The sequence below is a fragment of the Chiroxiphia lanceolata genome, chromosome 7 (genome assembly GCF_009829145.1).
Source record: "Chiroxiphia lanceolata isolate bChiLan1 chromosome 7, bChiLan1.pri, whole genome shotgun sequence".
Classification (NCBI taxonomy): Eukaryota; Metazoa; Chordata; class Aves; order Passeriformes; family Pipridae; genus Chiroxiphia; species Chiroxiphia lanceolata.
The window spans coordinates 5,108,910-5,135,995 of NC_045643.1; the positions used below are offsets into that span (position 1 = coordinate 5,108,910).

Here is a 27,086-nt window from a genome sequence, read left to right on the forward strand (position 1 = left end):
GTTTGCTTAAACCAAGTTCTGTGGATGGTATTTGTGTGTGTGCAGGTACACCAGCATACCAGCTACCAATACTGCCATGGATTGCTAATTTTCCTTCCTTTTTCAGGGTGATTGAGCCTGAATGGGTTGCTCCTACAGCATTCCTTTCCCAGGTGGAAGAAATCCATGTCATTACAGGACACTTGCTTTCTGTTGCCGCAGAAAGCAGAGGATGCTTTTTTAAAGGCACATTGTCTTGTCATGGTGTGCTATAAAAACAAACTTAAAACTTACTGTTGTTTGCCAGGAAGAATCTTATACCTCTTATAGATGGAATTGTTTTGGATCAACGTTGCTTCCTCAGATTGGGTAATGGCAGTTAGAGCAGCATTCATGAGCCATCTTGTTTGGGATCACACACAGAAATCTGGTTAATATCTGTTATTGTGCCTGTGTTAAAGCCTTGCTTTCTGACTCCATGTTCTGGATCTGAGAGTGAAAGTTTCAGAGTCTCTGGGGAAATTCTTTAAGTTACAATTGACTGGAGGAAGACCAGGGACACCAAGCATTGACTTGTTCCTGAAGCTAATAGGAAATGCACTGGAATAGCTGCAGGTGTGTGAGGCACACCATGAATGCAGTGTTCATCAAGCTGCCAGGTGTCATACACTGAGAATGGGCTTAAACTTCTTTTGTCTAGCAGTAGGTGTTTAATTTTTTCATAGCTTTATTCATGACAAGAGGACACCTCAGCCTACATGAGCTCTCAAGTCTCCCCTCTAGGTTTGTATACACGGATCAGGTGCTAGGCCAGTCGTTTTCATTGGGTAGTATTATTTTCCTTTTTCTTGCAAAAAACAACTCAAGCTCCCCCTCCCTGTAGCTGTCAGTAGCTGGTGTAGTCCTGAGATGATTATGTGATTTTCTGCAGTGCTACAGTGATGGGTGAATAAAGCTGTCATTCCAAAGCATTAGCAAACACCAAGGTGGGAGCTAGTTCACCCATGAAAACATGGCACAACAGCATAAAATATAGGACTAAGAGAGACTGCTGTCAGCAGCTTTGTGTGGCCTTTACCAAGGAAAAAAAAGTAGCTGTTTGGGGAACAGTTTTTATGATTGTTTAAATGTTACTTGTTTACAGGGAAAAGAAGAAAGTGGGGAATTTTGAAATAGACACAATGAAAAATAAAGCCACCATTGGCCAAAGTGTAAGCTGGTTTTCTTTTTAATTAAGGGACTTTTTAATTACATTTTTAAGTATTTTATGTGATGACTATGAGGTGATACAACTGTATCAGGACACTTCAGAGGTTTTTAATACAGTCAGATATAATATAGTTGTGACGTGGTTTGTGTGCAGTGTTTTCCTCTAAATAATGTGTGTACTTTTGAAATTGACTTACTGCGGTGGTTGAGCTACAGTGTTTGCAAAGCCAGTAGGAAGCACCTCGTAAGCAGCCCATGTGTTAAAAGGCACGGCTGGCTCACTCCTCCATCCTGCATCACCCGTAGCCTGACTGGTGTCATCCACTCTGCAGCATGACGTAGTGGCTGGTGTTGTTAGAGCATGTGTCCATCCTGTCTGGTGTTTTCTGTGTCTTTCTGTCTGTCCTGCAGCATTTGTCTGTGTGTGTCTATTTGTAGATGAAGGGGCGGAGGATGAGGTGGGACTGCTCCAGCACTGCCCCGGCTGTGGGCCTGCTGCCAGCAGGGAGTGGCGTAAACACCCGGCCCCCTCCATCTCAGTGTCTGTGCCCAGTGATGAGCCCTGCCATTCCGATGAGGAGTACTATGAACACCCTTTGTTCAGCTCGGAGTGGACTGGCTCTAGTACACATCCCAGTGCCACAGTGAAGAGCACAGAGGTCTTGTTGGGCCATGATGAAGGTGAACTGAGCATGGTCCAGTTTGGTTCCTCTTCCCCGCTACCCACCTGCCATCCATTCCATTCCGTATGTACCTGAGGTTCCTGCCTTCTGGGGAGGGAAGCCTAGATGTATTTTCTCCCCACATGGAAGTGACACCTCTCAAAGAGTCTCTTCATGTCAAGGTAAAGCTGCAGCATGAGCAGTAAATGCAGCTTTGGGGTCAGTGTTTGGTCCCTGCTTAAATCAGGGCTCTTGGTCTCCAGACCTGGCTTACAGCAGAAGGAGAAGGAGCAGCTAGTTCAAAGAAGTGGAAGCTAATTTTTTCTTTGTGCCAGAGAAATACTGCCAACAACAATGTGCAAACTAGGCCAAAAGATGGTTACTGGAGGTAAGTCAGTTGTTAACTCAATGGGGAAAACCCCCACATCTATACCAAAGATAGCTGTGGAAGGTCTTTAATCCTCTAGCAGGCAAAGTAAGTAAGTCTTACCTCAGTGTACATAGGTGATTTCAGCCAGTAATGGGTCATGTTTGACTTCCAGTTGTTTTGTGGACACATCCCTTTAGCATTGTGCCAGCTGACTGCAAACAAGGAGGGAAAAGAGGTCTCTGTCTCTCTGTACCTCCTTTTTCTATGACCTGAGCCCATTAGTTAAGTAGTATTTTATTAGTAGGAGTTACATAAAAGTGAAATGGCTTTTGAGGAATCAAGGGAGAATCTATTTCAGTGACTAACAGGAAAGCTCACTTCTTTAAAGCAAAATAGGTGACATTTGATTTCTCAGCATATGACTGACTCAATCTTGGGACACAGGAGCTGAAGTTAAAAATAGTACTGAAAGGTTTGTGTCTCAGGAGGATGGAGCTGTGTACTTGAAACTGCTCACTGGGTCACTTCAAGAAAACCAGAGTTGTTCTGAATTAACAGAACAATATAGCCTGTTAACTGCAACACCACCAGTAAGAGATCAGTGCTAATAACTGAAGTTCGTTAATGTCAGCATGTCTGCCTGAAGCTCAGGGAGATAGAAAATTGCTATAGCTGGGGTGCCTGTACCTGTACTTAGAGCACTCCTGGCCTGGTTAATTCATAGGCATCTTCCTTTTCAGTCATGTGCTTCTGGAGAAAGTGCAAGATCTCAGAACATCTGTGTGAGGAAGAAAAAAGGGGAAGAAGCTGGATCATCAGTAGAAAGAGAGTCATTATGAAACAGCCCCCCTCACTTGCTGCCTGTAGGCTGGCAGTCTGCTTGGCATGAGTCTGCTGCACAAAGGGAAAATGTAGGATTCCTTCGTTAAGTCAGGGATAACTTTCTAGTTTGAGTAGTTATTTTTAATCATGTAGCATTGTGTGAAGTGTCTCAGGAAATGGAGGTGTATACCTGGAATGGCTAAGAGTAAAATGAGAGGCTTTCCCTAACATTTTTTAGTTGAAAGGGATGCACATACAAAACATCAAATTGGAAAAGGAAAAGTAAAGGAAGTTATTCAAGTCAGGACCTCTTACAGCTGGAGACCTACTGTCCTGCCAGGCTACTTTCACAGTCTGCTCATGTGTAAATATCCCTGTAACGCTCAGGCATCGGTCCAGGTTTGATTCTGAATCTTCTGGCTTCTGTTCATTTAAGATATTGTATCTAACACTAATTATTTTATATGTTATTAATAATGTGTTGTTCTTTACATAATGATATTTTCTCAGACTCAACTAGTGTTTATGTTCCTTAAATCACTCTTTAAAGGCCATAATTGAAATGGGTGACTGATTGTCTGCTCTTCACTGGGCCAATCTCAGGAGAAAAATCGAGCCCTCGTAAAGAGGTTTTGTTTTAATACCAAGAGGCTGCATGCAGCCACTTCTAGATTCGAGAGCACTTTGTTCTAAGTCTGATTCAGCAAAGTACTTAATCATAAGACACACTTTACACTCAGGGAGGTCATCAGGTTGCCTGCAAGCATGGCTGCTGGTCAGCTGCTTAACTGTGTTGCTGAATCGGGGGTTTCACATTTAATCCTGACTTCTTATCAGGGGGAATGCTAATAGTGCATAGTCATTTCAGCTGAGTAGCAGTGGCAGGAGTGCAATTCCAGAATGGAGACTTTTCTAATCGTTCTTCTGCCATGGCATGAGTAAAGACTGTTCTTGATACTACTCTACTGATTCTAACAGCCCATAAGGTGAGCAATATATTTTAGAGATTCAGATGAACAAATAGTTACGTTGAATTGACTGGTTTCTTTGACTTAATTGGTGATGAGAGGCTAGTGGGGAAACAGCAAAGGAAATGAAGAGTCCTTCTGTTAAAATGGTGATTTTCACATACAGATTTCAGATGTCAGCTTAAGGGAGAATTTGTTTGTAAACCTGTTCGGTGTAGAAATATTGGCTGAAATCTTGCAAAAACCATTAGTTATCAGCCGTGCACAAGGCCTGTCAAGGCTCTGGAAGTGCTCAGTATTTTGCCAAAGATTCACTTTGCTGGTATGTAGCAGTCAGTATAACCAAGGTCAGTGAAAAGAAATCAATGCCTTATACCTTCTTCCACCTCAGCTGAATGTCTGGTGCTGGATTAAACAGCACATATATCAGAAAAATATCAGTGTACTTCGAACTCATTGATGCATTGATGTTTTCAGAGCCGTCCGTCATTCAGTACCATCTCCATTTGCAATGACTATTTGACCCACAGTCATCTTTGGGAGAGGTATACCTCTAAAACACTTTCAGCTCTCCTCTTACAGCATAAACATGTTTCTTTGGGGGAGACAGGCTTTCAATTTGTTTTTTTCCCTAATGAAAATTCAGTTCCATGGTGACCAAAATGGACTGGATGCTAGCAGTCCTTTGACACTCTTAAATCCAAAATGTTGAGCTGAAAGTGTTAAGTAGAAGCAGTCTTGTTCAGCTGTGTGCTTGGTGTTTACTGTTGGTGTTGATGTCACCTCCTTTTTCCGTCCCCAAGAAGAAGAACCGATAAAAAGTCCAATGTCTGTGGAAGCCAAACCTGCTGCTCTTCCTGGAAAGCAAATGGGGAAAGAGCATGGGCCCACTGAGCCTTCGGACCAGGCTAAGGGCCTCTGTGAGGGTCAGCCGGATTCTGGTTCGGAGACCAAAGTGTGTGGTGAAGACAAAGTGCCAACTGTGGCATCCAGCAGGGACAGTGTAACTGCTGTCGTGGGAACACCCCTGAAAGACACACCCCCTTCCTTGGCTGAGGAAGGTGTGTCCTCCTTAGCTTTGCATGTGTCTGCCGCTGGTGAATCCTCCTCCAGCTTTCTCCAGTGCTTTCCAAGGCTGCTTCATTTTCTGTTTCTCCCATTTATTAGTATGACTGCTCTTGTTATTATGCTTGAAGAGTGTGTAGCAGATAATAAGACTGTGTAGGTGCTGTATGACAACATGGTTTCCCACTGCTGCGGCTGATTCCTGAGTTTTTACTTTGCCATGATGAAATGTGCTTTGCAGCTGAGCTGATTCCTCTGCGTAAGCCTTTTTTGCCCATCTCAGATGTGTTTGCCAGTCACATTGCTAATCTGTGTATATGTTTTTTCTTTTTGGTGCAGAGATTCATCTGCGTTTCTTTTAAACAGCAGATTTATTGCCTTTGACTATGACAAAGATGCTTAAACTGTAGAAGTGTTTTCATTTGCAGTGTGCAGGATTTTTGGTTGGTTGGTTTGGTTTTTTTGTGTGCGCTTCAGTGCATTCTGGTTTAGCTTCCTTAAAGCTATTGCTTCTTATGTCATACCCTTGCCATTCATTGAGTCCACCCCTCCCCTCCTCTCCTCAGTCATTGCTAGAACTCTGATTTTTTGTGTGTCTTACCTTATTACAAATGTTTAACCCTCTATAGTGCCCTTCTTAGGAAAAACTTCCATCACTTCCACTGGGACATTTGCCTTTAAAGTGAAAGTTAGAGTTGAGTGCATTGGGTGAAGTTCTGATCTGCCCTCTGAACAAAATATTTGCTGCAATAGTCTTTCAGTACATAAGAACTAGGCTTCAGGATTTCCCTTTTAATGATATTTCTCCTCAGCCAGTGCAACGAGGTTCAAAGACATCTTGTGTGGAGTAGTGATGTACCCATTCCCTCCCAGGCTAAGAAATGCTGCATTTGGGAGGCTGGTGTTCTGGCTGGCCCAGCTGGAGAACACTGAATTCCTTTGGTAGTCAGAATATGTTTAGATACCATTGGTATTGTTCATTTGCACTACAGTAGGATACACAGAGAAAACCCGTATCTAGCTATTTAATTGCTGAGAAACAAAGATGACCAGCCCAATGGCCATGTCTTTATACTTTATAGGATTTTTAAGTCAGTCACCAAATGTAAAAACATAAAGGAGCAAAATTACTGTAGACTTCTAGTTTGGCTACCTGTGGAGTTCAGAATGGCAGTTGCATTTTAGACCCAATATTAACATATGCAAATATTTAAAGAATGACCAATACTTGGATACTAAGTGTTCTTAAAAAAATCAGATTCGTCAGGGCCATGGCTCCATGGACTCCAATGGCTCCATGGCTCCATGGACTTCAGATCAGATCTGAGGAAATTCAGAATCGGCCCAATGCTAGTTGTAACAAGCTTTAGAAAAAAAACTCGTCGAATTTTTTTTTACAGATTACTGCAGAAAGATCTGCCACATTCTGCAGTCTCTCTCTTCATATTTTCAATGATAGGAAGATTTCAGTGTGATAGGAATCACCATTTTCCATAGGATATTAAAAAAAGATAAATCTATTAATGATTAACAGAGTGTGTATTAAAAAAAAATTTACTGGGTATTACTTTCTGAAAATATAGTGACAGAGTATAAGAGTAGTATTTTTAGTTTCAAATTAGCTTAATTAGGGTTAATCAAATATTCTTTAACTTCAGTTACAGCTGTAGTTGACTGGCCATTTTGAAGACCAGACCTTCAACATCTAGGTCTATTAATAGATCTGTTGCTGATTTACACATGGTGGTCTCATGACAGAAGCGAGATTTTTGTCATTTGCCAAAGTGAATGTTAAAAGGTGGTACAATTAAAAAACCAGCCTCTTCTGGCACTTGCAAAACTTTTTGCTTGCATTATCTCTTTAGTTTAGGCCGCATGTAGAAGAAAAATGCCAAAAAGATGCAGAAATGTATAAATAAGTATGTTTTAAATATCAGCAGCACACAAATATACTATTGATTCAATTAAAGTTGCAGACTTTACTAGTGCAAAACTAACATAAAGGTACAGAGCCCAGCAAAGCTACCAATGACGTGAGGATTATTTGTGGCTTTGCTGTTCTATACAAATCATGAAGACGAAGAATTCCCATGAAATCATCTCATTTCAGTGGTCACATTTATATGTGTAAAACTCACATTTTCACTATAAAACCTCATATATTGAAAGAAAACTAGGATTTAACACTCTAAAGCAGATTTCTAGGTGGATGGCCTTGCTGCATGTCTGCATCTTTCTTCCTCTCCATTCCATCATTCATACCAAGGTGTTGTAAGCCACATGACTTGCCTGCCTGTAAGTGCTTTAAATAATATTGTTATAAAACCCAAACAAACTACTTCAGATTTACTTGCAGCCACGAAGATGGAATTCCATGTCCAGGAGGGCGCACGCCCTTTCGCAACAGGACCATTGGACACAAAGCAACATGAATCTGGGAAAGACAGTAAGACTGTTGAGCAACCTAAATACGATGCCTTAGTTCCACAGCCAGCAAAAACAGAGGCTGTAGATAAAAAGGAACCAGAGAGCAAAGACAAAATGCCTTCACCTCCATCAGAAAAGGTCTTGGATACTGATTCACAGAAGAAAGGGGAAGCCAGTTTTGCAGAACCTGCTGCCAAACCTCCTGCTCCTCAAGAACAAAAGGACTTGTCATCTCAACTGCCTAAAGGGAGCAGGGCAGAAGAAAGGACTGCAGGTGTGCCCTCATCAACCAACCAAGTTATGTCTGTCAAATTTCCAGACGACCTTAAAGATGTCCAAGGTGTTGCCATCAGCTGTGGTGAAAGTTCTCTATTGCTGCCAGAACACAAGGCAGAAGCAGCTAAAAGTGAACTTCCTTCAGGCCCATCTCCTGCTGTCCCCCAGGAGCTTTCGCTCAAAGATGCTTTCAAAACAAAACAGGAACCCAGTAACCAACTGTTTGCCAAAGACCTCAGTAAAGACGAACAGATCCACGGAGACAGGACATTAGCTCTGCAAGAAGTCTCAGCACTAACTGTAGATGGCCTGAAAACGCCAAGCACCCCAAAAATCCCTCCATGGGGGGAGGAAAAGGACATGACCAAGGATGAGAGTGATGAGGAAGAAAGGTATGACTTCTATGATAAAGGGGAGGCTCGAATATTAGATGATGGTAAATTAACCACAAAACCTGAAGTTAAAACAATTTCTCTAGACAAAGCAGACTTTCAGAAGGATGGTGAGACTAAAAAGTCACCTGATACTCTCAAAACAGAAAAAGAAAAGGACCGAAGTGTGCTCCCAGCAACGATAGACATGAAAAAGGAGGCAGAACCAAGCACACAGCTACTCCCAGCCAAGTTAAGCCATGAATGGACTCTTGAGAAAACAGTAGAGCACCCTGATACCACTCAGTTATCCGGAGTAATAGAGAAAGCCCCTGAGGCACCAGGTTTAACCACTGAAAAGACTTCTAGTCTTGAAGAAAAAGATGTTAAAAAAGATGCCAAGGAGGATAAGACAGGTGTTTCAGCTCCTCATCAAATGAAAGAGGAGGAAGATCGTTCAGGAATGTCGAAGTATTTTGAAACCTCTGCTCTGAAAGAGGAAGCCTTCAAAGCAGATGGTCTGAAACAAGGCAGTGATTACTATGAGCTAAGTGACACTAAAGAGAGTATATATGAGCCTTATCAGAGAGGTCATCTAATACCAGAAGATGAAGAGGAGGAGGAGGAGGAGGAAGAATTACAGACAGAATTAAATCAGCAGCAGGCTGTGCGTGCTCACGAAATGGGGTACAGTACCCTGGCTCAGAGCTATACACCAGACACATCCGAAGAACCTAGCTCCCCAACAGAAAGAATGTTCACTATTGACCCCAAAGTCTATGGGGATAAGAGAGAACTTCACAGTAAAAATAAAGATGATCTGACTCTGAGCAGGAGTTTGGGACTTGGGGGGAGATCTGCAATTGAACAGAGAAGTATGTCTATTAACTTGCCCATGTCTTGCCTGGATTCAATAGCTCTAGGATTTAGCTTTGGTCGTGCACATGATCTTTCTCCCCTGGCTTCAGATATTCTAACTAACACTAGTGGAAGTATGGATGAAGGTGATGACTACTTGCCAGTGATCACACCAGCACTGGAGAAGGCCCCCTGCTTCCCCATTGATAGTAGAGAGGAAGATGAGCATGTCGCAGAAGAAAATGCAACACCAGAAGAAAAAGTCCAGCCTGAAACCTCAGTCGAATCATCTTTCCAGGCCAAAGATTATTACAAAAATGGGGCTGTCCTGGCTCCTGACCTACCTGAAATGTTAGACTTGGCAGGGACAAGATCTAGATTAGCCTCTGTGAGTGCAGATGCTGAGGTGGCGCAGAAGAAGCCAGTTCCTTCTGACGCTGTTGTGGAAGACAGCAGCACAGCCCTGCCACCTGTGACAAATGAAAACCACGTAATTCTTAAAGCTGAAAGTCAGCTGGAAGACTTGGGCTACTGTGTTTTCAATAAGTACACAGTCCCACTCCCTTCTCCAGTTCAGGACAGTGAGAATTTAACGAGTGAAACCTGTCCCTTCTACGAAGGCACAGATGAAAAACTGAGACGCGGCTTGGCTCCCGACTTGTCTTTAGTAGAAGTGAAGCTGGCAGCCGCTGAAAAATCAAAAGAAGAGTTCCTTAGGGAAAAGGACTTAGGTCAGCATGGTGAGTCCATTCTGGTGAGGGACTTGGAGCAGGAGAAAAAAGAGAAGCTAGATACTGTGCTAGAAAGAAGTAAATATCAAGTTGACTCTAAAGAGGTCTGTCCCATTAAAGGAGCAGAGCCAGAGAAGACAAGAGCTGAGGCAGTGTCAGAAAGGAAAGAAGAAAGTGTGGCTGGTAAAGTTCATTTACCTGGTGGTACCATGTTTGACAGAATACCTGCTTCAGAGATAGCAGTAGAAAAGGATTCTGTTTCTTTATTGATAGAGAAAGAGAAGACTCTTAGTGTTGTTCCTGAAATAGCTGAGACAGAAGCTTTGGTTAAACCAGATTACAATGCTATAAAACACGATATGGAAGTAGCTGCAAGGAGAGCTGACCAAGAAAATCAGAATCAGTTAGATGCTAAGATTGGTGAGGTTGTTTCCTCTGTTAAAAGAGCAGAGGCTGAACCCAAAGACGCTCAGCAGAAAGATGAGACCATGTTCTCCAGAGAAGCAAAGGATGCAGATGTGCTTTCCAAGACTGAGCCTAGTTACCTGAAGGATGGCACCAAACTGTCAGAAACAGAAATTAAGGAAAAAGTTCCTAAGCCCGATCTGGTACATCAAGAGGCAGTTGATAAAGAGGAGTCTTATGAATCTAGTGGAGAGCATGACCAAGCCCAAGAAGGTTTGAATGGAGAATCTGTGAAACCAGAGGATGTCAAAGCAGAACCTCCAAAACATCCCATGTCTGAGGAAGAGTTACCTGCAGAGTTATCAGCAAAGGAAACTTCTGTGGAGCAACTCCTTTCCAAAGCTGAGCATCTCCGGGAAGAGCCTGCTGAGATCCAGATGGAGAGCATACCACAGCCTGCAGAAGGAGCTGAAAAGATTCCTGATACAGCTGTGAAACCTATGGAAACCCAAAAGCTGTTGCCATGTGAAGTGGAAGCTGGGGCCACAAAGGGGGAAGAACATGAGGAAGAAGAGGTGGAAGTAGAGCAAGAAGAAAAAGAAGAGGATAAACAGCATCTTGTATCAGAAATGCCCCCAGGCTTTGGGGAGCCTGCTGCTGAAGAAGTGCTAGCCAAGGGTAGCCCAGAAGCAGTGCCTGAACTGAAAGGCATTATTGAATCAGTGGTGACAGTGGAGGATGACTTTATCACAGTGGTGCAGACAACAGTTGATGAGGGTGAATCTGCTTCTCACAGTGTGCGCTTTGCTGCTACTCAGCAAGAAGACATCGAAACAGGAGACTCCCAGGCTGAAGAGGAGCTGGAGGTTGAAGAAGTGGAAATTGAACCCAAGGAGGGCTCCCCAGAGGCTCCTGCTTCACCCCAGAGAGAAGAAATCCTGCTCACCGACTACAAGACAGAGATTTGTGATGATTACAAAGATGAAACAACAATTGATGACTCCGTCATGGACACAGACAGTCTCTGGGCAGACACTCAAGGTGTGCATTATCCTTTCTGTTTTGTCTGTTGAATATTTTTGCTTCCAAATCATAGTGATTGAAAAGCAAAATTATTACAGTTATAATAGTAATCTCAGCATGTTTCAGAAAAATGGTAAAAATAGTCTGCCTTTTTTTTTATTTATTGTCTGCTCTGTCTTCAACTGTTTTTTCCCCTGCTCCACCACAGTATTGTTAACATTTGTTACTAATCTTTTGTTTGTTGTTACAATTTGCTCTGATCCTACAGATGATGATAGGAGCATCATGACTGAACAGTTAGAGACTGTTCCTAAAGAGGAGAAGGCAGAGAGAGAATTGCGAAGATCATCTCTCGATAAGCATAAAAAAGAGAAACCTTTTAAAACTGGGAGAGGCAGGATTTCTACTCCTGAAAGGAAAATAGCTAAAAAGGAGCCTAGCACACTCTCCAGAGATGAAGTGAGAAGGAAAAAAGGTTCATATACCACTCCCTATTACAGTATTTTTTTTATTTGTTTTATTTTCTTACTGTTTTACAGTACTATACAGTTAATCTCTTGTAGGTGATGTGCACAGTAACAGTATTAATGGTGGTGTTTTTTTAATGAGACATTGTACAAATATATGAGAAGCCATGTGCAAGGCTCACTGCTCCACTGGCCCTGTTTCATTATAGACATCCCCACTGGCCACCGGGTAACGCATCTGAGTTAATGCACTGGCGCTTCCCCTCTTCGACGTTGCCGCCAGTAAAAGCGTCGCGTTGGGTTGGAGCTGTGGAGCAGTGGGCCTGCCACTTGATGTGTCATATGAAACTGTTTGCTGGGGTTTTTTCCTGATTCTGTGTTTTTGTGTTCTTTTTGTCCATAGCAGTGTATAAGAAAGCTGAACTTGCTAAAAAAACTGAAGTTCAGGCCCACTCTCCCTCCAGGAAAATCATTTTAAAACCTGCTATCAAATATACTAGACCAACTCATCTCTCCTGTGTTAAACGGAAGCAGACAGGTGACTGCATTCTGTTCAGTTATGCAATGTGGCTGGCAAACATAGACATTTTCTTTTGTAAATCTCATGGCTATAGCAGCTTCTCTATTATTTTTTTTTTCCTCCAAGAATATCAATCTTCACAAATAGTACTTTTTTTTTTTTAGTGTTTTGTACCATTTTTTCTTTTCTTCTTTCTTTTCTGGTATTTGTTTGTTTATTTGATGGAGGCCATGATCATGTATGCTTGTCGTTGCTTGGACCTCCAAGTGCTGTTGTTGTAACTTGGCATCGTGCTTAGAGTGTGGTGTTCTAGGAATCTCTACTCATCATTCTTTTCTTTTTTTTTTTTTAACTGACTTTTTTTTTCTGGTGGGAAAATGTTGACAGCTTAAACCATGGTATGCATTTCCATTATTTTGCTTTTTTACTCTCATGCATAATAAGAAGTGTTTCAGACTTATATTTTTGCTGATTGGTGTTATCTGCATTGACAATTCCCAATCTGATGTTTATGCTGTACAGTCAAAATCCACAGGGGAATCCAGCCACATGCAGCATGGAGCTGAGAGAGAAGAAATCTGGGCTCACACTACGAAATGCATTCCAAGCAAAAATCTTAATATTTGGTAGAGGAAGATGAAAGGAAGAAACAAATGATTCCTGTTACAACTTGATAGGTGTATCATTATTTGGAGGACCAAAAGAACTCTTTCAGCATTTTCTTCATATTATTCATTGTTCCTGTGAGTTCAGGGTGGAAGGATGAATATCTTGACTTAATTGGTGATCTTAAAAAAAATGCCCAGCTAAAAGAGGCCAGGTTTTCTGTGACATAACACAAACACATGCTGCAGTGCGTGTTTGAGTGAAACCAGGGCTATTAAGAGAAGAACAGTGCAGAACTGCATAGGTCTCTTCTCATGGCTTAGAAATTAATGGGAGGATTTATTACACATCATGTGGTTAAACAGAGCAATACCAAAAGTGTCCCTAGGAAGTCATTCCCATGTAGTTTTACACCATTGAGTCACTCCTGTTCTAAATGTAGACCAGACTCAGCAGGGAGGTCTGACTAGGGAAAATACAATAAGAAGATATGCAAGTTATAAGATATGCAGATATTTCTTAAGAAGATACGCAGATAAGTTATGCAAGAGTAGGTTTAATGCCATGTCTCAGCTGTGTGAAGGTTGTATTGTCTACTGGTTGTCTTCCATTATGTTGAGTTGGAAGGGACCCACGAGGATAATCAAGTCCAGCTCTTAGCCCTGCACAGGACCATCCCCAAGAGTCACACCATGTGCCTGAGAGTGTCATCCAAATGCTTCTTGAACTCTGTCAGACTTGGTGCTGTGACCACTGCCCTGGGGAGCCTGGTCAGTGCCCAACCACCCTCTGCGGGAAGCACCTCTTTCCAATATCCAACCTAAACCTCCCCTGACACAACTTCAGGCCATTCCCTCAGGTCTTGTCACTGGTCACCAGAGACCAGAGATCAGTGCCTGCCCCTCCTCTTCCCCTCACAAGGAAGTTGTAACTGCAATGAGGTTTCCCCTCAGTCTCCTCTTCTCCAGGCTGAACAGACCAAGTAACCTCAGCCACTCCTCACACGGCTTCCCCTCAAGGCCCTTCACCATCTTCGTTGCCCTCCTTTGGACACTCTCTAATGGCTTTCAGTGCCCAAAAGTGCCACAATATTCCAGGTGAGGCCGCCCCAGGTCAGAGCAGAGCAGGACAATCCCCTCCCTCGATCGGCTGGCAATGCTTTGCCTGATGCCCCCCAGGACATGGTTGGCCCTCCTGACTGCCAGGGCACTGCTGACTCAGGGCCAACTGGCCATTGACCAGGACCCCCAGGTCCCTTTCCTTGGCACTGCTTTCCAGCATCTCATTCCCCAGTCTGTCCATACATCAGAGGTTGCCCCATCCAGATGCAGAATCCGGCCCTTCCCCTTGTTGAACTTCCCATGGTCGATGATTGCCCAGCCCTCTAATTTGTCAAGGTCTCCCTGCAGGGCCTCCCTGCCTTCGAGGGAGTCAGCAGCTCCTGCCAGTTTTGTGTCATCTGCAAACTTGCTCCCTTGCAGTCCTGCGTCCAAGTCATTTGTGAGATGTTGAAGAGCACAGGGCCCAAGGTGGAGCCCTGCAGAACCCCATAGTGACAGGTGGCCAGTCTGATGTCACCCCAGTCACTATTACCCTCTGTGCTCGACCTGTGAGCCAACTGCTCACCCACCACATGATGTGTTTATCCAGCTCTGGCTGGACATTTTGTGCATAAGGATCCTATGAGAGTCACTATTGAAAGCTTTACTGAAACCTCAAAAGATTACATCAACTGGCTTCCTGTGATCAGCTAGGTGGGTTACCTTGTCAGAGAAGGAAATCAGGTTTGATAAGCAGGACTTTCCTCTCATGAAGCCTTGCTGGCTGTGACTAATGACAGTGTTGTCTTGGAGGTGTTTTTTCCATACTTCCCAGAATGATCTTCTCCTTAACTTTACCAGGCACTGAAGTCAGACTGACAGGCTTGTCGTTTCTGGGGTCCATCAAGAATTTTTTTCACTGTTTGTAGCAAGGTCTGAGAAAAAAACATATCACATCTGAGCTGTACACCCCTCCTCATCCTCCTCTACATCCTCTTCCTCCCTCTGATCCCACTACAGGGCTCAAGTCCTCAACTCTGAGTCACTGAAACTCTGCATTTTTACCTGTGAATTCCCACATTTTAATTTATGACAGATTTTTCTTTTTCTTGCCCTTCTTCGAAATCAGGACAATATTCACCAGCTTCTGGGTGGGACCTCTCCAGATTCCCAAGACCAGTCAAAAAACATGGAGAGAGGTTGTGCAATGATATCAGCAGCTCTTTGAGGATTCTGGGATGAATCCCAGGGGATCATACTAATTCTCTGGGCAGCCTGAAGTCTGCTCTCCTCATGTCCAGAGTTGAGATTTTGCTGGAACTTTTCCTCCTGTTAGCAAAGATTTTGAACTTAATGGCTTCGTGGTTGCTGTGGCCAGGATGGCCACCAATCTCTGCTCCGCTCACAAGATCCACTCCGTTGACAAGCAGCAGATCAAGGAGGGCATCTTTTCCAGTCAGCTTCCTTAAGACACCACACCTTGCTCTTGTGACTGACTCTGGTCCTTTTACTTGCCCCTCTCAGGAGAAATGGAGTGAGGGAAGGAAAGGCTGGTCCATGCCCCTCTGAATTGCACTGATGGCTCCTCCTCAGTTTGCAGTCTCTGGGCTCTCCTAACTTTCACTCTAGACCAGAACTACCCAACAGTGAGGAACATACAAAAGGATTAAAAACAACCCTTCTTGCTTTCTCTTGCTGTTTGCTGAAGCACAGCTTGATAGCTCAGAAGTCACGACCCATAATTCACATATTCTTTCAAAAGCCCCAGGGAGTTCAATAAGCTGTGGAAATGGGGGGAAAATAATGTAGGCTTTTTAGTGTTCTCAACTTCATCTAGACCTCTACAGCCATGTGGTCATGCTGTTTTGCCCTCAAGTACTTTATTGCTACCTCCTCTGAATTATTCTGGCCCATAGCATCCTGGAGAGGCCTGAGTCATACAAATAGACTTGCATAAGGAAATCTGCCCTGTGCCTTAAATGTGCGCTGCCTGGCAACAGTCAGAGCTTTTTCTCTCTCACTCCAATACATAGTAAAGCAGATATATTAGTCAAAATGAAAAGTACAATACAAAAACTACCTTCCCGTACCTTTAAATCCTGAGGTGGAAAGCAACCAAAATGATGGACATAAAACTAATGAGGTTTGAGCTCTAAAGCAGAGGAGCTTGAACCATGCCACAGAGTGAACAAAAATATCTCTTAGAATATTTCAGCGTCCTCATTGTTGCTGGAAAATTTACAGTGTCCATTATTTTCTTCTACCTCACGTTTTTGTACTTCCTGATGGGACTTGAGGGGAAGCCATGAGAAAGAGTGCAAAGCTATGTGATACTCTAAGAGTGCATGTGGCCCATATGTTATCCTGTGTATCATTGAGCTTGAGCCTGTCATTCAGCTCTTTCCAAGATCGGGAATCTAGGACATTGTGTCTCTCCGATTTTCCTTTTTTCTAAAATCTAGCACCATTTCTTGAAGCCAGTTTTGACTGTCAGTGCTTCCTGTTTGGAGTGGTCTTGTCAGCTTTAGTGATGCCTGGCTAATGCAGCCCCCCAAAAGTCACTTGGCAGTGTAGTCTATAGAGCTTTGAGTGTGTGGCAGTCAGTTAAAATGTCCATGTTGCATTTATTGTGACTTTAAAATGAAACATGTCCAGTTATGATACAACCAAAATAAGATTATAAGATATAAGAAATAAGTTATAAGTTACTACCAAAAAAAGTTGATATTTGCTTTTATTTTCTGTGTAGTGGCCCAACAAATTACATCTTTCCCGTAATGCTCCTCAATATCAGAAAAAAAAATTCCCATGTCACTGGTAAGCACTGGCAAATGCCAGTAACTTAGATCAACATATCCACGAGGGAGGAGCTGCTTTTTGAGAGGCTCATCCTTGACATTTGAAAAAGAAACTGCATGGCCAGCCCAGAGGAAAGAGTTGTGAAGTCTTTGCCTTGACTGGTGTAGCTCCCATGAGGGAAACCCCAGTCTGGGTTGTTTTGTCAGAGGCTGTGAAATGCCACTGCAGCTCTACCACCAGAGGAGTGCTTTGGTGATAAGGCCAGGACAATGACCTGACTGTGACACACTTCTGTTCCTCATCTTCAATTCTGGGGTCACCTCCCTGAGGTAAAACATGTTTGTTGTGTATTTAAGCCACAGGGCCTGTAGAGATCTTGTGTTCAGATGGTGAAGTTGTGGTGCTTTCAGGTACATCAGTACAAGCAGCTCAGCACATTCACAGTGGTGACTGGTTAGTGTTCAATGCTAGGAGGAGGAGGAAAGAAGCTATTTGTGATTATTTAATCAGAGAAGAGATGCAAAACAGACCCAAACCAGCAGTAACAGATGTGATAAAGTGTGACATGGAAGGGCTGTGCTGTATTTATCCCTGTTACAAATTCAGAAGAACTGAAGTGCACAGTTATATATTCTTTTCCTCCTCACAAGTTTTCTCTCCTAGTCCTCGTTTTTTTAAGTGTATATATATATATTAACAGGGCAGAACTAGAATGGGAAGTGTGACAGAAAACCAGGGATGATCTCATTACACCTGGGAACCACACTGGAAAAGGAAAAAATTAACCTGACCTGTCCTGTATGAGGCATTAGGGTTGGTTTTAGGGTTGGAAAACAGTTGGGTTCATAGCAGAAGGTTGTCATTTGTGCCTGCTGTCCTTGCTTCTGTGTTTACCAAGGGCATCCTGGCACAGGTATCAGACAATTTCACATCTAGTTTTTGTGTGCTACATCACTTTCTGAGTGGCAGCACTGGGGTGAAGCTTTCCAAAAAGCTGCCCCATTCAAAAACTTGAGATGGAATCCTAAGTCAAAAAGAAAAATCTTATCTCAAACCATGTTGTATCAGATAAATGAAATACTGAATCAACATACTTGATGTCCCAGATATAAAGTGGATTTCTGAAGTCTAGGGGCTTAGTTGACCTTGTTGACACAAGTAGGATGATAATTCAGCAGTGAATCTCTCTCCTTCCATTAGGAATGTTGGCTAATATGTTAGAGGCCTCTCTTAAAATTTTAGTTTGTGGGTGACTTAAAGATGCCTAATTTTTAGAGGACAATCCTGAAAATCAGAATACTAAGTTGTCTGAGAATCAACCTTCAGACCAGAGACTCTTTTAGCTGTCAGCTATTTCTTGAACTTTTTTAGCTTCTAGACTTTTAGGAATATGAATACAAAATTTCAATTTGTTTGAAACACGTACCATTTTACCTCAAGTAAGATGAATACAGAAAATTACTAAGTACATTTCTGCATACAGTTCAGTGAGAGTAATTCACAAAGAACTTGCTTTGCACACGAGTTCCAAGGCATTTAATTGTTCTATCAAATGTACTAAATAGAAATGCTTCTTATTATTGTTTTTAACTATCAAGTCTTTCTTTGGATTTCTCAGCAGCAGGTGGTGAAACAAACCAGGCTCCTGGTGTATTTAAACAAGCAAAGGAAAAACTCTCAGTGAGTAAAATCATCTTATTGTTCATCTTTATAATCTCCCTTTGTCCTTATTTCACATTTTTTTTTTTGTGTTAATTCAGTAAGTAATTGTGTGTTCCATTTAAAATTGGTTTGCCATATTCATTCTTCATTGAAAAGGGTAATTAAAACCACCTTTCCTGAATAACGTCTGAAGCACAGTCCCGGGTAGTAGTTGGTGACAGTTTGCAGATCCATGGGGGCCACACAGACTCCAAACTGCAGGAGCTGGAGCCTGATCAGCATTTTGAGCCACGTCATCCTGTGGGATAAGCTGTGCACCTTGGCCCTTTCTGCAGAGCCAGACTTGCATTGCAGCCTTGCTCGATTGCTGTGAAGGCAGAAACCCTCCTCCAGGACTCAGTGTGTGTCTTCATTCCATAGCCAAGAGTTCTGCAGAGGCCAGGCCTGTGTGGAAGTCAGTGGCCAGTAGAATTTATAAGTGACTCAGTGCTTTGAGAGTGACCATTTCCTGGGCTGCTGACTGCTGCCTGTGTTCCAGCCTGAGTTAGGTGCCCTGCCTTCAGCTGCTCTACAGCCTGTTCTGCCCCCTTTGTCTGGCGCTCCTCAGCAAGTGCTGCCTTACTCCGGGCTAACCCTACGCTCTTTCTGTCCCATCATTCCAAAATCCCCAGGAAACCAACCTCCATTCTCTCTCCCCATGCAAATATTCTTTCTGTGACACTGACACATGCTAATTCACATCTGCAACACAACAATACTTTGTCATTGTCAGCCATCATTAACAATTAAGAAGTTCCTTACAATTCCTCTAAATTTCCTAATATACTTCCTAATATATTCCATGGCTGATTTGTTTCATCTGTTAAACCAGATTGTCAGTTCTTTGGGGAACAAAAAGCTCTGTCACATGCAGTGCTACACACTATTTATGAATTGCACAAAACTGTTAGTGCTGAGAGCAGCATAACTGAGTGGAGGCTTTGGAGGAGCCATGGTTTTTCAGATCTGACCCGTTTCAGACCCATAACTGGGGAACTGTTAGAGTTTCTTTACAAGTACAGTGAGAAATACCTGGGCAGGTTTCTGGGCTGAGTCAACAGTATGTTTCATTACGGTCTTTTCTTGGGGGATGATCAACACACAAGAGAGTCAATACTTGAGCAATTTTCAATGCTTGTGGAGTGCTCTAAGTATAAGCACTGCAAAATCATTTTGTGCAATTATCGTTCTATACACCTTTCGTTTTCCTGCCCTCTGTGTTCTAGCAAAGATTAGAAGTCTGTCCCCTACTTACCTGCTCTCCCTGCTGCCTCACCTCTCTGATTACCACACGCACACAACTCTTGGACATTTTCTCTTCTGTGCCTTGTCTTTGTCTCTGCTTTTATAAAGATCTCTCCCTTTTTTTGTTGCTCTTTTTTCTTTGGGATTTTCAGCTTTTATGTCCTTCAAGTGCAGCCTTTTCCTCTCCACTGGTAATGTTAGATCATCCAACCCAGTCAGTTTTGTTGTCCATGTTCAGACTGCAGTTTACACACTGCTTTGCAGAACAAGTTCAGGGAAGGCTGAGCAGTTCCATCTGCTGGAAGGAGCTGTGTACCTGCAGTTCACAGCAAGATGATGAGAACACCTGTCATGTGTTAGGAACACCTCTGAAATAAAGTGAGAGTTCTGCATCCCCACTTCAGCAATCCATGAGTTTCAGTCAGGGTCACATAGATCTTTTTGGGCAGCTGGCCCTTCCAGCAGAGGTCAAAGGTAATGTGTTGCTAACAGAGAAGCAGGGTTTTCTGGGCAAAGCACAGGCAGGGACTGAGACGTGGTTTCTTTGCTTGTTCTACCGTCTTTGAGCATGTTATTTAGGTCTAGTTGGGCCACATTCTGCCACTATTACTGATGCTAAAAAGTGCCTTGCTCCCTAAATAACATGAGGGGGATCTGGACTGTGATAGTCTCAGAGCAGTGCACTAACTCAAGGTCATGCCTTTTCCCCAGCTGTTCCACTGGCAGATCTCAGTGTCATCCATCTTTAGCATGCCCATTAGATCCAGGTATTCACAGAGAACACTGTGCCATATGAGTGAAAAGGATGATGTCTCTGCACTGGGACTAAAATCTTAGTCTGTAAGAGTTTTCTCTCTTACAGAATGTTTTCCTCTTGTTATAGAGGAAACATTTTGCATGATCCACAAATTGAAAAAGGCAGAAACTGCTGAATGAACACTTGGACCTCAGACTGTGCATGCTTAGTTACATCTCAAGTTAAGAAAACCGACTGAAAAGTGTTCACAGAATGTCTGCTTCTTGGGACCACCCACCCACCTGCTCCCACAGAGTTTCAGCATAATAAACACCTTAGTGGGCTTGTAAATTGGGCCTAGAGTTTCACAGGTGGATGAGACTCATAAATTGAACTATGACAAACCAGTCGAAGTCCGGAGAAGCCTTTGATGTGACAGGAACACATATTCCACAGTTTCTGTGTAAAATAATTATTCACTGGTTTTATGCTGTTTATTCTCAGAGGCATAAATATGTCACAAAACTCATTCTAGGAATACATTCTTGATAGTAAAGCACTTCCATCCTTTGAACTAATTCCTTGTCTTGCTACTTGGTATGGATGATGGCATCCAGTAGAACTCCTTTCAGCTGTGTTGTAGGACTGGAATTGTTTGTTAGGCAGTTCTGCAACTCTTAATCATGTGGGTGATGTCATGGATGACATTCAGCACACTAGTCTCAGTTTTATATAGGTTGGGTATGCAGCTTAAGCCAGAGGCCTGTCAGGGCTGGACTGCCCATTCTTTTCTCATTTTCTGATAAAGAGCAACTCATACACTTTTTCTGATAGCTGAGAAAGTCTAGGGGATGAACTTAGATCAAATGCCAAGTTTTCTGTGGCTCAAATTCCATACAAGTCCCAGAATGACTTGCTCACTGGGATGTTCATATGTGTAATTTCATGTTAGCATGACTACAGAGAGAATCAGGACTACCAAGGTAACACCCTAGCAGTTGTTCTTTGTAGTATCAGTTGTATCTGTGGAAGAGAAAAAAGTGTTGCTTAAGCAAGTAGTCCTATTCTATTTCAAGGAAATTCCTATTTGTAATGCATTTAGGTGCTCCTAATTGTCAACTAAGATTTTTCTGTCTATCCTGTTGGGTTTTAATTGTTCTTTCAATGGGACGTTGTTATTCAGAAACAAACAAGTATCTGTTCACAATGACATATTGTGTCAGCATTCAATCACATACAGGTTTCCTTATCCCAGCACTCCACACTGTCAATATAGATTTATGAATTTCTGTGGAGTGACACCAAATGCACAGAATGCAGCATCTGAAGTGCAGTAGGGATTTTGTCTGTACACAGTGGCACAAGAAGCAATACTGTCTTGTCCTCTTGCTGTTGTGGGAATATAACTGTTACAACTTTACTTTTAAGATTCCCACTGTTTTATTCTTGATTGTAACCTGGAGGGATATATTTCAAATGCACAACTTTAAAGGACTAGGATCTCTTGGTGCTCCTGGAGCTTTGCATTTGTTTCTAATGCAGCCAACCAGCAGTTGTACCAGTTAAATGTCACTCCTGGCACCAGCTTTGTTCTATTAACACAAGACCAAAATAGCATGTGGAGAAAAAGGCACTTCCTCAAGTCAGTAACTCAGACCCAGATGGTTTCAGTCAAACAACACGAAACTGAAAATTCCATGCAAGTCAGATCTGCATAGACACATTATCATCATGGCTGGGCTTCGCAAACGAAGATTTGGGAAGGGCTGTACCCACGTTTGTTGCAAGCGCGTTGGTGGCTGAAAAGGCCAATATGAGATAGGCATGTCCGGTTGCAAAAGGCACAACAGAAAGACTCCTTAGATGATATATTCTGCAAGGCACGATTCTTTCTGCGTTGCCTTTTCTCCTCAAGGGTGATCCTGAGTGCGTTCTCAAAAGCATCAGCAGCGTTACAGATGCTGTGTCTCCAGGTCTCCCAATTGGAGGCCAGAGTAGACCAGTTATGGTGATCAATATGGCCAAGGCTGAGATGTTGTTTCAGGGAGTCCTTGTATCTTTTCTTTGAGGCTCCTCTCTTGCGACAGCCGGTGGCAAGTTCACCATACAGCAAGATCTTAGGGAGGCAGTGGTCCTTCATCCTGGAGACGTGCCCTGCCCAGCGCAGCTGCGTTCTCAGTAACATGGCCTCAATTCTTGTGACTGCTGCTTGTTCAAGACCAGATGTATTGGTCACATAATCTGACCAGTGGATGTTTAGGATTGTTCGAATACAGCGTTGATGGAAGCGTTCTAGGAAACGCAGGTGGTGGCGGTAGATGATAGACACATTACCAGACACAGGAAAAGTAAAAATTCATAGCTCGGCTTTTTATTTTTGGTCCATGTTGTGTGCATTTTCCTTTTGTTTAGCTTCATGTTGTGTTTTCTTTTGTTTGTTTTCTCATGACTAGACTGCTTCTTTGTCAAAGATTCCTGCCTCAAAGTTTAGAGCAAAGTCATTGCTTCCTCCAAGACCCAGCTCAGCTTGCTCATTAACCACTAAAAGGGCCACTATTCTCGATACAGACAGTTACTATGTTCAGCCCTCCTCAGCAGGCCCAAGAGACTCAAAAACAGATGCTAAGGTAAGGTTAGCAGAGTTTGGAGAGAGAGGTCGGAGACTGTAGGTAAACTCCATGGATCATATTTTCTACCCACTGAATTTGAGTAATTCTTTGTGAAGCTTATGTGGGATTACTTACATCCAGTGGCAGGAAAACTGATTATCAGGCTACAAGACCTGTGCTAGAAAATGGATAAAAACGAAGGAGATTCATCAGAGGAAACAGAAGTGACAAAAGTTATAACTAGAAAGACATATCTTCTTTCTGTGGATGATATGGATGCTGCGTTATTGACTGCTAAGAAGTTACACCCGTTTTCACGTGAGTAAGTGGTAAAGAACAGCAGGACTAATTTGCCTTCCAAGTTTAAAAAAAATTTAATTTTCAACCAATTAATATTCTTTGAAATCTAATTCAGTCCCCAGTGTAGGAGGGAACAGTTCTAATCACCAGCAATAAGGGCAGAATCCAAATGCTCTAGGAATCAAATTTAGTCAATGCATAGGACTTTGTTGAAGAAGTTGCAGGATAAGTTTAACAACATGTTTGGCAGTCCATCCCACCTTCCCTGTGCTTACATTTCACTTGTGTTTGAAATCCACATTATGCTGGTTGACTATCCCCATTTAAAAATTGTTTTCACTGTTGACTTCCATTTTCTTTGTAATACAGTGCTTGCTGTGTCTTTTACTGATTGGGATCATCATCATTTGTTTTTGGGAGGAATATCTGCTTATGCAAGACTGTCTTTGGCTGCCCATCCCCTAAGTTCAAAAATATTCTGATATACATGTCCATTGCTCTAATGGTAAAGAGAGGTTTACTTTGCCATGGTAAAGTAATTTCAAAATTACTTTGATTTCAAAAAGTAATAATTTTAGTACAGAAGGAAATAAAACACTAGGATTGATAATGCTGCACCAAAAAAAAAAAAGCTGTAGCTAAAAATTTTTCTCCATAAAAAAATTACAAGTTAGTGTTAGCGTTCAAAAATGAAAAAATCACACAACGCCCAACAAGCTACTGTGGGGTGTATTCTGGGCACACATAGTGCAGTTACTTTGCAGGTAAACTCACATAGGAATTTCACACTTGAGCTTAAGAGAATTCTTTTACTTTGAACTTGAATTTGCATTAAAAGCAAACCTTTTTAAGAGCCCAGTGTGGAATCCATCCATATTTAGATCCAGGAGTATCCATTTGTGTCTTGGGTAGCTCAGGAACGACTGTCAGGTGTTTCCATGCAGTAAAGAAGCACCAAGGAGCAAAGCAGAGCATGGAAGGGGACTGGGTCCCCACAGGTTCCTGTGTGAGGAGTAAACTGAGACCATACGTGAGGTTTCCCTCTCTGTATATACACTGAGAGAAATCACAGCCCACAGAGTGAGTTTTGAAAATTAAACCTCCCTTTTCTATTTTACTGCTATCAGGATGGAGTAAGCAAGAGTCCCGAGAAGCGTTCCTCTTTACCGAGACCTTCCTCTATCCTTCCTCCTCGACGAGGTGCATCAGGAGACCGAGACAGAGAGGAGAACTCTCTCTCCCTCACAGCTTCTCTTTCCTCTTCAGTACGACGGACTACCCGTATGTTTTTTTGCATATTAACCCTCCTGTTGCGGGTGTCTCCACCCTTGTTACATTTGTCACATTGCCATAGCAGGATGTGTGCCTACCTTTGACACTGAGGGGTAGGTCTAGGGTGTGCTGTTGGAAATCAGAGCCCCACAGGCTGGTTTTGTTCAGATACCAAGTGCCTGAAACTGGGGACGGGATGCACCTGCAATGCCCAGAGCCAGGACTGCTGCCCAGACTAGTAGAAGATGCCTTTGCAATGAGCACAGAGCTGGGTGCAGTATTTAACATGCAGCATTTACAAACAGCAGCAAGAAGTAATGAGTCAAAACTGAGGAAGGCAACACAGAATATTCTGAGGGATCTTGGAAAAGCGAACGTGATAGTTACAGTCATTAGTTTGCTGTTTCCCAGTAGTTACCTTCCTGTACTCTCATCCTAGGATGAAATCTCTGCTGAGAATTGAATGTTAGCTAGTGGAGTGACTCACTGGTGGGAGCTGGGATAGTGAACCAGCGAGGTCCTTTTATGAGGACCAAAGATACCAGATCACAAGTGAAAAGGAATTACAGGTCAAAGAGAATTTTACCAAAACCCCCAGAATTTTTGGCTAGATTTGCATTCAGCCCAGGCCTCAGAACTCACATGTGGCTTCCTGCTTTCCAATAAGAATTCCTCTGTTTTCTGTCTTTAGAAACCAATTCAACCCGTTTTAATACAGCTTAAGGGAAGTAGATTATTAAATTCTTCAAAAAAAAGTCCTTTGAAATTCTTGTGTGATGCTCCAAGAGTAAAACAGAGACCCTTTGTAAGCACAGTGCCCCCCAGCTGCCACAGCAGCCCATTCTTCTGACTGAGAGTGAGGGGCCATTGAGTATTTGCCAATGTAGTAAAGGGCTGAGGAAAGAAAAATAAATATACCAAAGCTGCAATGAGGTGGGGAAAAAAATTAATTCCCCGTCTGTCTCAGTTAGTATAGTGAGAGGCTTTAGGGTTGGTTTGGAAAGAAAAAAATATTCAGGGAAACTGGAGGTGAGGGAAGTATGTTCAGTGTATCTAATGAATAGTGTAGAGCAAAAAGTGTCCCCAGACCCCAAGGACAGCAGTGTGTTAGGTTTGGGCCACCATCATTGCATAAACAGAAAAATTAGAAAATACTTTAAATAAGAATTTGCTTAGTCCCACTGGATGCTTTAGAGAGGTCCAGTGGATGTATAATTCCTGCACATCTTAAGGTGAAATACAACATGCTCCCATTTGGCATTGAGATTCTCAGGCCTGGGGGGTTGCTCTGGTCCTTCTCTCCCTCAGTATTCTCAGCGAAGCTTTACTTTAAGCAGCACATGGAGATATCTCAGCTTCTGTTTATTTATATTTGAGAGTTAGGAGCAGAGCTGGCTGCAGAAAGCACAACTAAACTGATCCTTCCACTCGGTGAAAAGCACTGGCAATGCCATAAACACTGAACGAAGCTGCTACAAAATGATATAGTTGTTTGGGGTTTTTTGACTTGCATGCAGATGTATCTAAAATCTAATTTTATAAAGGTTGCCTCCTGTAATGGCTTTCTTTCACTGCACTAATGAAAACCAGCAGCTGAATGTGAAGACACCTGCCTATCCACACAGCAGAGCCATGGCTTGTGCTCAGCTGAATGCCCACCCAGGGTTCAGCTGCAGATTACCAGCAGTGGCATGTGACCAGCAGCAGCCAGGCACTCAGAGCCTTTAGTTCCAGGAATACCATCATAATTTTTCCCACTTTCTCTTTTAATGCCCAAATCCACTGAAATTGGTGACAGCATTCTCACTGGCTAGTCAGGTTGTTGATCGGATCAAGTCCCAAAGGTTAGATTCTAAGGGTGCTTCTTATCCTTTTCCCAAAATGGAAGTAAGTGTGATGTTGTGCCTTATTTAGCAAGCTTTGCAGGAAGCATAGGTTTTGTGGGAAGCAGCTATGTTACAGAATGGAGAGCTCAGTCACTGTGTGTGGGCAATGGCTCAGCCTCTCAAGGTAGGGTAACTCCTGGCAGGTTGATTAGCAAAGGAAGGCACAGAGACAGACATACAGGCTGCTGTTCTTGCTTGGCACACAGGAATGATCTTGGGAGTACAAAGGGAAGAAGAGATGTATTTCTGTGCCCTAATGCTGTTTTTCTTTCTTTCATGTAGGATCAGAGCCAATTCGTAGCAGAACAGGAAAAAGTGGAACTTCTACCCCCACTACTCCTGGCTCCACTGCCATCACTCCAGGGACACCACCAAGTTATGCCTCTCGTACCCCAGGCACCCCAGGGACACCCAGCTACTCCAGAACCCCCCACACTCCTGGGACCCCCAAATCTGCAATACTGGTACCTACTGAGAAAAAAGTTGCCATAATTCGCACTCCTCCTAAATCTCCAGCCACTCCAAAGCAGCTACGAGTTATTAACCAGCCTCTACCTGACCTCAAAAATGTCAGGTCCAAAATTGGATCAACGGATAATATCAAATACCAGCCTAAAGGAGGGCAGGTACGGATTCCACTCATTATGTTCATCCATGTGCAGTTAATCTTATGTGTGCAACTCTGGGATAGGTATGGGATACAAGTCATTTTGAGTCACCTTGCAAAGCTACTTCTGTT

General features: G+C 42.9%; 1 protein-coding gene across 50 annotated transcripts in view; it reads left to right on the forward strand.

Annotated features, from left to right (window-relative positions):
• MAP2 (microtubule associated protein 2) overlaps positions 1-27,086 on the forward strand; it is a 222,541-nt gene that overhangs the window by 175,681 nt on the left and 19,774 nt on the right. For 16 of the 50 annotated variants that reach the window (XM_032694080.1, XM_032694079.1, XM_032694092.1 and 13 more), the window contains 8 exons: positions 4,814-5,071; positions 7,432-11,184; positions 11,435-11,641; positions 12,037-12,171; positions 18,217-18,278; positions 22,734-22,907; positions 24,317-24,470; positions 26,630-26,973. In XM_032694080.1, coding sequence (XP_032549971.1) covers positions 4,814-5,071; positions 7,432-11,184; positions 11,435-11,641; positions 12,037-12,171; positions 18,217-18,278; positions 22,734-22,907; positions 24,317-24,470; positions 26,630-26,973 — 5,087 coding nt within the window. Of the gene's footprint in view, positions 1-4,813; positions 5,072-7,419; positions 11,185-11,434; positions 11,642-12,036; positions 12,172-18,216; positions 18,279-22,733; positions 22,908-24,316; positions 24,471-26,629; positions 26,974-27,086 lie in introns of all 50 variants that reach the window. The other 34 variants (XM_032694116.1, XM_032694117.1, XM_032694120.1 and 31 more) reach the window with 18 other exon arrangements.